Raw genomic sequence first — 13,270 nt, 5'->3', positions numbered from 1 at the left:
TGAGTGAAAACTATTTACAGTACCCCCTGCTGGCCCAGGGGGAGAACTTCAGTAGACAACATTACCTATTGTGGATAAAGGCCTGTGAATAAAATACCTACTTCTCATTAAAAAAGAAGACTGCTACGGCTTCTAAACCTTGACTTATAGAGTATTCACTGGCTGTGGGTCATGATGTCTGCATCTTGCACCGGTTTGTTGACTGATTGTGAATGCCTGAAAACCACACTGCTTTCCTCCTCCATCTTTCAGGCATCCTGACAGTTCTGGGGAATTCAGCCCTTCCTGGCAGCAGCTGTGAAGCGCTCCTCCCATCTCAGGTCACCTGAGCTCCTGACCGATCTTGGAATGGCCATCAGCATGACCCTCAGATTAAGAGTCTCAGGCTCTACTGACTGAGCTGGGAACCCATTCCAATTTTCAGCCTGGTTTCAAGAGAGTTGGGGTGTGGGGTGAGTGACAAGACCGACTTTGGGAGCCCCAAAATGGTGAAAGCAAAAACTCCATTAGTATTTTGTTGGTGGAAAAGGTTTTGTGCCTTTAAAGGCTGTTTAACAGAAAATGAACAGCTTCAACCCTCCATGGAGGAGACTCAGGCTATGTACAAACAATATCTTTGAAGCACATTTCCAGTCCATTTCTCCCGCTTAAAGAATTCCGGGCACTGCTGCTGGGAATTGTAGTTCTGTGAGGGGAAAATCACAATGCCCAGAATTCTTTGAGGCCAAGAATGTGCTTCCAATGTGCTTTAAAATACAGCGTTTATACATAATTGGCTTGAATTTCTGCCTGTTTTAAATGCCTTTAACAAAGCTATTCACACAGTTCCCTTTTAACATACCTCCCTTACTATCTTTTAAAAAGATTTATCCCTAATCTTAATCTCTCTTCAGGATAGAAGGAGAAATCCTTCTATCCTGAAAAATCATATTAAAACCCTTGGGCGGCAGGGAAGGAAACATATAAAATCATTTATAAAAAACAAAAATCGCCCATTTCTATTCATGCAACCAGAGCGGAAGCAGGATCTTGCACTGAACGTCCATCGGTATATCATCATAGTCAAAAGCACAATGCAGAGCAATGCAGAAGCATCTGCAAACCTGCCCTGATTTATTGACAGTTCCCCCATGTTTCCCCACCATTCTTAACCTGCATGTGGAAATTTCTGATCAGAACCGGAAGTGTGCAGTTGTCTAGAGCTCTTTGTCTGTCTGCTCTATGGTGGAAGGAGGAGTTCTGACTTTCTGCTTGCTCTCCCAAGCACTGCTGAAGGAAGGTGTGGTGCCCTCAGAGGCACTATTGATTTTCAGGGCTCCTGTAATAAGATGCAGAAGATGCAGTAGGGGAGGCTCTGACACTTTTGACCCACCAAACTTTTGAAAAAGCAGTCAGCTTTTTGAGTTATGAAAAGTTAGAAGGATCATGGACCATACGACACAAGCTTTTACTCAAAAGTAAATTCTGCTGAGGGACGCAGGTGGCGCTGTGGGTTAAAGCCTCAGCGCCTAGGACTTGCCGATTGAAAGGTCGGCGGTTCGAATCCCTGCGGCGGGGTGCGCTCCCGCTGCTCGGTCCCAGCGCCTGCCAACCTAGCAGTTCGAAAGCACCTCCAGGTGCAAGTAGATAAATAGGGACCGCTTACCGGCGGGAAGGTAAACGGCGTTTCCGTGTGCAGCTCTGGCTCGCCAGATGCAGCTTTGTCCCGCTGGCCACGTGACCCGGAAGTGTCTCCGGACAGCGCTGGCCCCTGGCCTCTTAAGTGAGATGGGCGCACAACCCCAGAGTCTGTCAAGACTGGCCCGTATGGGCAGGGGTACCTTTACCTTTACCTTTAAATTCTGCTGAATTCAGTGTGGAACCCACTTGCAATCAAATGAACACAGAATTGAGGCCTTAGGCTTAACACACATGCTTAAATTTGTGAAAATCAAAAGTGGCTAAATAAATGGTGAAAACTTGGCTTCTATCATCTAAAGTTGGTTGAAAGGCCACCCTGTTGTGTTGTTTAGTCAGAGATGGATATGAAATACTAAAGAGTATTCTCTTCCCAAGTGATGCCGCCTTGGCCGCTCTGAGCGAGGTTAACCTTTCCAGACCTTTTATTTCCGTGGCAGATACTTGGGCTAGAAACTCCTTTACACAAACTAGAATGAGATGGCTGTAGCTGTAAGCAACAGGCATCTTTGAGCAGGCACAGCATATGCCGGCTGGCAATCCCAGCAGATAGGAGAGGCTTGTTGCCGCCCATCCGCTGTCATCCTCTTATGACAGGCTGCCATTCCTCAAGTACTTGAGGAAACTGAGTGGCCACACCTGGCTGGCACCAGGGGAGCTTGAGAACATAAGAATCACAGAATTGTAGAGCTGGAAGGGACCCAGCCGATCATCTAGTCCAACCCCCTGCAATGCAGGAATATATGGCTGGCCCATCTGGGGATCAAACCTGCCACCGTGGCAATTTATTTGTTAAGAGGATGGGGAAAAGGGAGCAGTTCTTCATAAGGATCAGAATAAATGGGGCTGAAATTGCGTCCTTGAAAGCACCATCCTGGATTTGGAGCCATGGGTGCAAACAGCATTTATTGTGGGGCAGGCTTTATTTTGGAGGCTAAGGGCAGAGCCGAGTTATCTGTGACACAATTGGTCAGTTAGTTCAGTATTTTTATTGATTTACTTGATTTAGAGGGGGCAGCTCCCCCCCCCGCCTCCCTGGCTACGCCCATGCCAGGAGCCTGACACATCGTCTTGGGTGTGGTGATGCTTTCAAGAAAGCAATCCTCAATATTCATTTTCTTTCGTTTTATGAACTGGTTTTATAATGTGGTTTGGTTTTATAATGTGTTAAAGAAAGCAATAATATTTTGCTATCATCATAATAGTTTCTACGGATAAATTTGACTAAGAAAACTTAGTCGCGTCCCTTAAGAGGAGCAGGGCTTGTGGCTGCTGGTTTTCTCAGGGCCCAGGGGTGCTGCATCACAAGGTTCATTGTGACATCTCCCTCTGTTGGCTCATCGGTCGCCAGAGCTCTAGAAGGTCTGGGATCTCCTATGCTTGGATCATTCTGTGCTTGTGAGAGTAGAGAGAGCATGTAAGTAGGATTTCTTTCAGCATATCGGACCCTCTTAATTGAGGGTCCGCGTTGCGCACAGGCCATAGGTGCAGCCCCCCCTTCCTTGGGAGTGGTGGTGTGATCGAGGGGGGGCCTTTAAAAGACAGCGGCGCAGCGTTGGGGGGGGTTTACCTGGGATTGCGCTGCCAAACACCTGCCCACCCACCCTCGATTTGGGTTTGTGCTTTGGCCTTGCTCTGGACTTCGGTTGGTCGCCTGTTTTGGAACAGGGGCCGGGTAGGAATTTTTTCCATTTGGCAAATTGGTATTGGCCTCTTGGTTTTTGTCTACCTCTTAGCAATTGTCACAACTTTGTAAGGTTTGGCGGTTAGGCATTGGCTTAGTGAAATGTGGGGGGGGGGAGGAGCGGCCATCACCTGCCCCTCCAGGTACAAGGGTATTCCGGTAAAGGAATCTGCGGGTCCGGATCTTGTCCAAAGTCTGCTTGGGAGGCTAGGGCCATGCCAGGACCCAGCGGGAACCCCGGGGTGAGTTTCAGTTGGTCGCCATTGATGGAGCTCCCTCTGTTGGTGGTTTACTCTTCCAGACTTCCTGCAAGGTGGGCAGGAGTCAGATATAGTTATTGGCAATGCCTAAGCCAGGCATGCCCAAAGTCCGTTTCAGGGGCCTAATTTGCAAGTAAAGTATGGATTAACCAGTGAAACACAATGGCAATACATCCAATTGAAACATATGTTGGAAAGGCAGTTTGGCCCTGACGCTATAGCAGCATCGGAAACACCCATGCTGCTACAAGATTTAATCTCTGCAGCAAAAACAAAAAACTCTACACTTGCACTATATAAAACTCTACTCAACAGGAAGAAATATGATTTAGAATATGATAGACAAGAATGGAGTGAAGAGTTAGGGGTACAGATAACAAATAATATATGGGAGTCAAGTATAAAATCAACAGAAATAGCCTCTGTGGATCTAAGACTAAGACTTCTTCAACAGAAAATAATATTCAGAGTCCACTGGACTCCAGCAAAACTATACCAGAAGAAAATAACAAGCGCGGACAACTGCTGCAGATGTGGGAGTAAAAATGCGAACTTAGTACATATGATGATTAAATGCCCGATAATAAGATCATTTTGGAGTGAGGTGAGGATATTTATAGCAAGAGTAATAAAAAGAAATTGTTATTTAGCGGAATTAAATTTAATTCTAAATTATATTTTGGAAACATGGGAGATTACAAGGGGTCAAAACAAATGGGTGTACCGTGCTATATTAGAAGCAAAAAAACTTGTTTTGATGATTTGGAAGAGCCGCAAAAAGATTCCATTGAGCACATGAATTGATAATATGGACAGACTAGCTACATACAAACAAATTGCATGTGGACACAAATTAAGAATGGATAAATATGAAGAAATCTGGAAGGAATATTTAAGCGATAAGGCGGATAACGGTGGGAAGTAGGGGGAGGAGAGATAGGCAGGAAAATATTGTTAAAAAGGTGTAGTCATAGGTATATCAGTGTATCCAAATCTGAATTGTCAAACTGTGTTATTAGTGTTATTATGGTTTTTGTTGTATGTGTGCCCAAAGTCCGTTTCAGGGGCCTATTTCCTGAGGTAAAATCACTGAAAAAACCCTCAACAATGAAACCCAATACCACTCACATTGCTGTCCTCAATAAAGTTGTGGCCTAAATTTTGCCCATTAACCTTCAGAGTCAAATTCTGTCTCAATGTGTTCTCCTTCTTCTTGGGGTGCCTTGATGTGCAACTGAATTCTGGGGTGATAGGGAGCTCAGAGGCATGAATGCAAAAAGCAGTTTTGGGAAGTAGATCCGGAGAGGATGAACTGTGAGCCCCATTTCTCACATTTTGCTCTTTCTTTTCTAGGTTTACCAGATTGCGAAAAGCCATTTCGCGGATGGCAAAGAAAAATAAAGTTTGCCCCGTCCCCGAGTCCCCCTCTCCGCCCCCCGCCCGCCCCCCCTGCAGGACCCTTTTTGAAAGGACCTCCAAGGTAAAACCTTTCAGCCCATAGAAGCTGATTCCAGTCCCTCAGATTTCTCAGGAAAGGTCTCTGTCTGAGGCCTGTTTTGAGCTGTAGAGCATCACATCCCATGTGGCTCTTTCTTTCCCTGCAGGCTCAGGCAAAAACGAAGGAGAGTCCCCCAGAAGGTAATGTCTGTTTCTAGGGATGTCTTCAGAAAGTCCCTCTCTCTCTCTGTGTGTGTGTGTGTGTGTAAGAAGCCCCTCTAACTGGCAGCCTTCTCTTCTTTCCCTTTCAGAAGAGCTCATCCTGGAAGACCTGGAGGAAGAGGAGGAAGAGAGGGGCGGCCTCGGGGCACCTTAATCAATCGTTAAGGGTTCTTGGCTCTTGTCCAGTTGGGCTTCTGTGTCTTTCCTTGAAGGTTGCGGAGATGAGGTGGAAGCGCAGCCTTGTCCCGCTGCCTCTCAGCAGGCGCCGCCCCAGGCCGTTGCTGGGCCCAGCCCTGGAAGCAGCCCCTGCCAGGTATTGGGGGGGGGGGAGGCTGTGGTCCAGAGCATCTCTCCCCGGCTCCTGGGGGTCCAGGTGTGGGACTAGAGGGATGTTTGGGATGGGGGAAAGGCATTCAGCTGTGAACCTCGCTATGGGAAGTCAGTCTCTCAGCCTGATTTCCTTCACTGGGGGGCAAAGGGGTGGGGATTAGGAAGCTAAGGAAAACCGTTCTTTAAATAAAACCTGAATATATATCCAAGGCAGGAGGGAACCCAGAAGCAGCCACAACATTTTTTTTTTTTTTTGGTATTTTAGATTTTGGTACACAGCTTTGTGGGCCTCAGGCTTTTAAGCAATTTATAAATTTGTAAAATAAATTTTAAAAAAAATATTTGCACCTATTGTTTCAATTTACTGTTCACACAAAAGGTAACTATCAGAATATATTGTACTAGGATGATTTTACAGATTCCCGAGTTGGAAGATGTCATCGATAGGTGGCAATGTTCCTCTCTGTACTCTACTTTCTGGGCGCCCATATTGTCTAACCTAAATGCCAGTAGCAGCCTTGAGCGGTGCATGCTGGTGCCTAGTGTTTTCTTGTCGCTCTTCTCTGTGAAAAAAGAAGCCTGGGTCTGCATGCAGTGTTAGGTTTTATGCATTCTTCTTTCCCATATTGTTTGACACTTCCTTTGCTTTCTCTTCCTAGGCACCCCGTGAAGTGGCCCAGCAGGCGGTAGATGCGGATGTGCATTGCGTGGGGGCGAGCACCTTGGCTGCTGGCCACAGAAGGGCTTGTCCCTTGGCCGCCCAGACATTCTCCTCATGTGTGGAGGCGCCATTCCTCCCCAGGTACTGTGCACCACCATCACAAGATGGCTTGTTGTGAGATGATTAAATTGTTCCCAGTGAGGTGGGGTCTCCATCTACTTTTTCCTCCTCCTCCTCCAGGCAAATGAACACCATTGAAAGGCTTTTAAAATAGAATCTAGCTTTTGAAATGTGGAAATCCTTCAGCAAATTTGGGAAAGCGCTGTAGTTTCTAGGTTTAAGGTTCACAGAACAATGCAGTTGAGAAGCAGTCTCCCAAAAGCTTTCGAAAACTGCCAATATAATCAAATAATGTAAATATCACTTTTTAAATTTAAAAATATTCATAAACATTTTAAGAAATGAAGAAAAAAGGGACCAGTTTCCTTTACTGAAATAGAAACTATATAATTTTTCTTCTTCCAGAATTTGTTTTTTTCTGGGGGGTGGGGTGGGGTGGGGTGGGGTTATAAACAAGAATATTGTTATACAAATAAGTATACTGTACCAAGTATTCTTATGTCATTTGTATATCACAAAAATAGCATAATAAATGTGGAGAAATATCTACAACATATGTTTCATTATTAGTGGTCAGTGTAGAAGTTCTTAGTTCATGAATTGGTTTAAATAGTTAGGAAGAAGAAGGGAAGAAAGGGCTGGTAGAATTTGCTTTTCTGCTTTGAATCTCTTGACCTTGGTATAATTGTTGCACCTGGCAAAAGATTTGTATAGAGCCACAAGTCTCTGGTTGTCTTGGAGCAGAGGTGAAAATGTTCACCACTTTTGATGATTTCATTCTTTATGTTACATAGGATAACACCTAGAGCAGAGATTGCTTGAACTTGTAGTCACTAGGACTTTGCACACATGGCGGGGTTTGCGTAGGTGAGAGCATCACTGTTTTCCCCCATAGCTAGCATACCAAGTTATTTTCCCTTCTCCATGTGTGCTACCTCCTGACCTGCCATCGCTAAACTCTGCTCTTTTAGCATATGTTCTGCAGAATTTTACTTTACAAAGTTTGCATGTACGGTATGTTTTATGTCTGTTTTTCTCCTGCACAGGATTATGACTTCTTGTATGCCTCTGGTGTTTCCAATATATTTGGCCCTGGAACCCGAATCCCAAAGGCAGCTGTCCAAGTTCTTGATGATATCGAGAAATGCTTGGAAATGAGGCAGCAATCTCTGTAAACCTCTGTCTCATAACAAACCTTATATCTTATAGTTTGTGTTGATGCATTGTGATTTGTTGATAAAAAATTTAAATCATCTACAATTTCTGGTGTTGCCTTATGCTTTCTAAGAAAGTGGGAAATCATCTGCAATATTATTACATATGTATGTAAGATCTATCAAAGAATCTAAATGAAATGAGTAAATTTAAAATTTTTGCATATAAGACGGCATTATATCTGAAATACATTTCAGATCTTTGGAAATGCAAATTACAATTTAAAATAAATGTTACTGATACAGAAAGGTGGTGAAATTATGTCCTGCTGTTTCATACTGTTTATTCACATGCCTCTTGCCCTTTCAGTTCAGTTCAGTCTCGTTGTCCTAGCTTTGTTTGCTTGTCAGATTGACAAATATGCATTTCCTACCCCTGGTGGTCTGCCTCCAGACGGGCACGGGCAACCTTTGGCCCTCCAGATGTTTTGGCCTACAACTCCCATGATCCCTAGCTAACAGGACCAGTGGTCAAGGATGATGGGAATTGTAGTCCAAAACATCTGGAGGGCGAAGGTTGCCTATGCCTGGTCTACCTTTTTCTTTTCCTTCTCAATAGCCTCTGTAGAGTCTGAAGTTGGTGGGCGGTTTCCAGTTCTGTGACCTCACAAATCCAGTACTGAGATGACATGCACAAGACGGATAGAGCGACCCTTTTATGAAAAGTCCATTTTTTGTAAGGTTCTTGCTCAACAGCCTTAATAGAAGTATCGAAGGGGGAGGTGTTAACAGCCCGTTAAGCAAAGGTCTTTTCTTATTATTCTTCAAGACGCCTGTGCCTCTTGAGACTCCATCATTGACACCTGAGCTCAGCATCCCATACAGTCCAACAAAAGCACAAAAACAAATGCCAAGTTCACTGACATTACAATCTCTTTTTAACTGCCTAAATACCTCCTCTGCCAGCTATTAATACAGTATAGTAAACTCTAACTTAGTCCATGTGCTCAAAATTCATTGAGATTCCTCAGTTCTTGCCGGCAGGTCCTTTTTTTTAAAGAACAGAGACCTCGGAATTATCCTGCAAGCAGTTTATTATAAACTTCCTAGGAATTACTGCCCTTGCAGTGTTTCCCTGGGAGATTTCATGATCTGGACTTTAGAGCAACGTTTTCAAATAAGACTTCTGCAGCTGCAGCGGATGGATTTGGAACTTCTCCACTATCTGTCTTTCTGAATGAAGAAATGTGCGCGTTATCCCTTCCTGACCAAATCACTGACACATGGCTATTGGTATGCTTGGTGCTAAAGTAAACTTTCTGACTACAGCAGCACTGGAGGCGCTTAATTTCACGCCGGAAAGTTTTGCTGAAAGCATAGTAAATGAAAGGGTTGTAGGCTGTTGAGGATTTAGCAAAAAGACATGGCAACAAGGTAACGATGGGTGGTATTGATTCACTGGAGTGAAATATTGACCAGAAGCTGACTGCGGCATATGGTGTCCATGCGCTGAGGAATCCCACACTGATCAGTACAGCCATCTGTAAAAACAACCACTTATAGTTAGTTACTGGCTGGCTTTTTATATTTTCTCCTTCTCTATCTGTTATTTTGAATCGGTGAGAGAGAAATGAAGGATTAGTGCTTTAACATTTAAGAGATATTTAAACAATTGGCTCTTGCATTCATTTTAGGCTGTCCATTTTATCCTAAGACCCAAAAGCAGTATCCTCTGCACTACAGCAGCCCTCCAGCAGAATAAAATAACACAAGATCAGGATAAGAAATTAAGAACAGCATCCTTTGTGTTTATCAGATGCTTTACATCATAATGGAATGTCACCTGTTTCAAATTATAGTCCTATAGAAGAAAATATGGCAGGACCTCAACATCTCATACAATAGCAATATATATACCACATGGTTCCTCTATGAGCCCATGTATTGCAAGATCTGAGAGTCTTACAGTATACAGGTTCATCATTAAGTTAGTCCCCAGTATGTATGTGGCTGCGAAAACCCAACCAGATGTGTGGGGTATAAATATTTTGAATATTAATATTATTTCGCATTAATACAATAAGATTTCATACCAATGAATCTAACAACTGAAAAACAGAGGAGTTGCTCAATGTCTGCAACTCAAATGGAACACAAACCATACATGAAGGCAAACACACACAAACAGCCCAGTCCACAGCATCCATAAGTGCTTTGGCATTTCCCCAATATTTTGACAATAATTTTCAATCTGTAGGGACAGAATCAATGTCTGAGTCAAAGGAACACTGTGTTCCTATTGCTCTTTAAAATACAAAAATACTCTGCTCACAACAACACATACCCACCAATGTCAATTTCTTCTCCAGCTTTGCTGCATTTGAAGTCCTGTTGAAGTTCTGCATCTTTTGATAGGTTTTATGAACCTTCCAGGCTATACCCAAGTAACAGATGGTGATGGTAATTGCTGGCAGAATTGTACACAGAATAAACATGCTCAGAATAAAGGAAAGCCCATTAGCCGAGTTGTGGAACTGGCTCCAGGCTATGGTGCAGGAAGTGCCAAATGGTTCTGGGCCGTAATGCCCCCAGCCTAGCAGAGGCAACATGGCCCAGAGGGCTGCATACAGCCAGATCAAGGCAATAGAAACATGGATGACTTTTCTGTTGATTGTATTACCTAGGAAAAGAAAAGAAAGTAGACTATAGACACCAACACTATTTGAATAACATAGAAATCTGCCAGGCAATTATCCCTGTCGTTCTGTTGTCCAGCTTTCCTGGGTTTCAGACTCCCCAGGTTCTATTTGGAGATGGCAAGGACTGAGCATGGGATCTTCTGCATGCCCTGTAAGCCATGACCCTTCGCTCGGGCTGTGGAGACATTATGTACATGATCTCCGTCAAAAATAACTGTTTGAGTTATGGCTATATAGACATACTTTAGAACGCACTTGTCTAGTGTGATACTTTTGTGTATATTGCCTGGCAACATTTACAGGCCTCCTTAAAGCATTCTCAGGGAAGCTTAGGACATTTCCATTGGTCACCAGATGTGGTTAACTATCTTTGGCTAGTAGCAGAGGTACACAGCCAATGTAAAGAAGAACAGTGTTTTTCACACCAGCACCACAGTGCCAACTCCTACAAGGTATTATGCATTTCAGTTTACAGCTCAAAACATGTTTACGGCCAGACTGTATATCCGCCCCCATTGTTTACTGCAGTAATGCTGAATATATCTAATCTATAAACACACAGAAAAGGTCTAATAGGCTCTTTAAAATATTATTCCCTTGGCCTTGACATGAAGTCTAAAGCTTTGAAATTGTTTCACCTTTGCCACCCTTCTGTGCTTTGTTACTCACTATTGGACTTTGAAGAGTGGGTTACAAGAAAGCGGATTACAGCCATCACAGACAAGGTCATCATGCTGGCGACACCAAACAGGAAACCCATCAGGGCATAATAAATGCAAGTTGCATCGCCCCCCAGCCAGGCATGGTTCCAAGCAGAAGCAATAGCCAGGGGATACATGCTGATGGCCATTCCAAGATCGGTTACGGCCAAATTAACCGTCAGGAGCTCAGGTGACCTGAGATGGGAGGAGCGCTTCACAGCTACTGCCAGGACAGCTGAATTTCCCAGAACTGTCAGGATGCCTGAAAGATGGAGGAGGAAAGCAGTGTGGTTTTCAGGCATTCATAATCAGTCAACAAACCAGTGCAAGATGCAGACATCATGACCTACAGCCAGTGAATACTATATAAGTCAAGGTTTAGAAGCCATAGCAGTCTTCTTTTTTAACAAGAAGTAGGTATTTTATTCACAGGCCTTTATCCACAATAGGTAATGTGTTACCTAAAGTAACATGAAACAGCTTGTGAATTTATATCAGTGGATTTGTGACTGAAGGACAGGTAAGGGTCAGAGCAAAAGTGGATTCTGTTTTAGCCACAAATAAGTCACTTTCTAGCATCTAGTCTTGATACTCGTGGTATGCTCTCTTCAACACTGTAGAGTTATTATCTTGACATTGTAAAAGGTGAATTGAAATGTGCATCCAAAAGAAAATGTTGGTGGGGTCGCCTGCCATTCCACAGCATAGCAATCCCTAGAGTAGTAAGACGTGGGGAGGGCGAGAAGGCTGTCCAGTCCTGACACCCTTGTTGGTGCAAACTCTGTGCTCAATAGCAGATTTTCAGACAAGACAAAATGGGTGGAAGTGATCGGGAATATGGTTCCGGACACTCCCAAGCTTATGATTCCGTGGGTCTCAACGTTCAAGTTCTCTCCCTCCTCCACCCCCAAACCTTGATAGCCATGCGCTCAAGGTTTCATGGCCTCAGTGAAAACTATTAAGTAGCATCTGCACTCACTTGGTCAAATTATTGATCTAGGCTGTATTCCTACACACAATTACCTGAAAGTAAGTCACAATGAAGTCATCTAGCCTTACATTTCAGTAGACGTCTATAGGATTGCACTGCCGGTTTGTTGTCAGCTCTGGACACAAAGTTGTCCTGAGCACCTTGAAAGAAGGATTAAAAGAAAGGGTGGTGTCCAGAGAAGTAGTTCCACTAGCACTAGAACTTCTGTTTGTGTACAGAACAACCCTGGCTGCTTCTCTCCTTGTGCCTGCTCCACAGATCTGCTCCGGAGGGTGAACAACAGAAAATAAGACAGAATCCTTTCTCTACCATTCACATGATGTGAAGAGAACATCTTGTTAAGGGCCACCCCAATCTCTCCCAAGTGGTGTGAGGTTCCAGGAGTCTTTGCCCTTATCCAGGGTTCATGTTTCCATTGGAAAAATGAGGCACAGCGGAGTCTTTTAGATAATATGGTTTTACTTACACATATATACACCTTAACCTTGATGGAGGGAGTGCAGAGGGTGAATGTATTTTTTGCCAACCTTTCAGGGCAAAGTCTTCCCATTACAGCTTTCAAAAACTAGCTTATGACCACAATATCTAGTGATGGCTTCGATAGTGGAGGGGACCATTGCAGCCACCGCAAATAAAAGCTTTCATATGACCTTTTCAGTCTCTGCACTCATTTCACAAGTCTGTGCCAACTCATCCAACAGAGATTCAGACACCATGAGGAGAATGTGTGAGGGGATCCATGTAGCATACTTGCACCTCAGCATGCCTCATGCACATGCCCCCGTCCACAAACTCTGCTGCACATAGAAATCCTTCACCCACTAGCTGTCACCATCAAAAATAATACGTGTGTTTATCTCAAAATGCTTATGAGCTTCAGCTGACTTCGATCTGCGACCTCCTTCCCAACAGCATATTCTGCAAAACTCCATCTATAGGAGCCTTTGCCGCCATGGACCAGATATTTTGGAATTCAGTAGCAGTGCTGGCTGCAACTCGTGGGAGTTATAGTCCAAAATTATTATTATTATTTATTAAATTTGCTAGTTGCTTTTTCCTGCCCAAAGCAAGCTACTAACTAACTAACTAACTAACTAACTAACTAACTAACAAAAAATGCCCACAAAGATACATTAAAACCAAGCAGGGAAAGAAAAACATTTTTGAGGGCATGTGACTGATGAAGGCTGATTTAAACTAAATTTTGAATGAGCTGCTAAATCATGTACTGTATGTGTCTTTCTGTAATGCATGAAACAGTCAAATATACAACTCAGAAATTATTCAGTTTCCAGAAAAAACCTAATAATAATTTTTTAAAAAAACCCTATATC

General features: G+C 43.6%; 2 protein-coding genes and 1 long non-coding RNA gene across 12 annotated transcripts in view; 2 read left to right on the top strand and 1 right to left on the bottom strand.

Annotated features, from left to right (window-relative positions):
* Positions 1 to 327: 327 nt before the first annotated feature.
* LOC310840659 (uncharacterized protein) lies at positions 328 to 8,707 on the top strand. 10 transcript variants are annotated; one of them, XM_083730940.1, is made up of 6 exons: positions 1,848 to 3,094; positions 4,975 to 5,023; positions 5,370 to 5,447; positions 6,270 to 6,412; positions 7,186 to 7,258; positions 7,438 to 7,651. In XM_083730940.1, the coding sequence occupies exons 1-5, from the start codon at positions 3,054 to 3,056 to the stop codon at positions 7,211 to 7,213; spliced, it is 339 nt and encodes a 112-aa protein (XP_083587066.1). In that variant the 5' UTR covers positions 1,848 to 3,053; the 3' UTR covers positions 7,214 to 7,258; positions 7,438 to 7,651. The 10 variants fall into 10 exon arrangements, 5 of the variants coding, with proteins under 5 accessions (XP_083587063.1, XP_083587062.1, XP_083587064.1 ...); XR_014561976.1 differs by lacking the exon at positions 1,848 to 3,094 and adding an exon at positions 331 to 445 and having other exon boundaries at positions 5,370 to 5,653; positions 7,186 to 7,651; XM_083730937.1 differs by lacking the exon at positions 7,186 to 7,258 and having other exon boundaries at positions 1,842 to 3,094; positions 5,373 to 5,447; positions 7,438 to 8,707.
* The window catches only part of LOC310840541 (opsin-5-like), a 16,565-nt gene continuing 11,916 nt past the window's right edge, over positions 8,622 to 13,270 (bottom strand). Inside the window, exons 2-4 of the mRNA XM_083730725.1 lie at positions 10,914 to 11,207; positions 9,894 to 10,225; positions 8,622 to 9,086 (exon numbers count right to left, since the gene is read on the bottom strand). Of these exons, the coding sequence (XP_083586851.1) occupies positions 8,691 to 9,086; positions 9,894 to 10,225; positions 10,914 to 11,207 (1,022 nt within the window). The 3' untranslated portion in view covers positions 8,622 to 8,690. The remainder of the gene's footprint in view (positions 9,087 to 9,893; positions 10,226 to 10,913; positions 11,208 to 13,270) is intronic.
* On the top strand, positions 11,266 to 13,248 carry LOC310840850. The gene is made up of 2 exons (XR_014562206.1): positions 11,266 to 12,062; positions 12,113 to 13,248. It is a non-coding gene; the product is annotated as an uncharacterized lncRNA (long non-coding RNA).

Source organism: Podarcis gaigeae (assembly GCF_964106915.1).
Source record: "Podarcis gaigeae genome assembly, chromosome: 3".
Taxonomy (NCBI): domain Eukaryota; kingdom Metazoa; phylum Chordata; class Lepidosauria; order Squamata; family Lacertidae; genus Podarcis; species Podarcis gaigeae.
Note: the sequence above shows the minus strand (reverse complement) of the source record. Positions and strands in the feature narration are given on the sequence as shown.

What these genes read in the sequence shown, in the direction of transcription:
- LOC310840659 (XM_083730936.1), top strand. Translation starts at nt 3,054, where the DNA reads ATGCTTGGATCATTCTGTGCTTGTGAGAGTAGAGAGAGCAT. An exon ending in ACCTTAATCAATCGTTAAGG is followed by an intron (nt 5,448 to 6,269) that starts GTTCTTGGCTCT and finishes TTCTCTTCCTAG; the next exon opens with GCACCCCGTGAAGTGGCCCA. An exon ending in GAGGCGCCATTCCTCCCCAG is followed by an intron (nt 6,413 to 7,437) that starts GTACTGTGCACC and finishes TCTCCTGCACAG; the next exon opens with GATTATGACTTCTTGTATGC.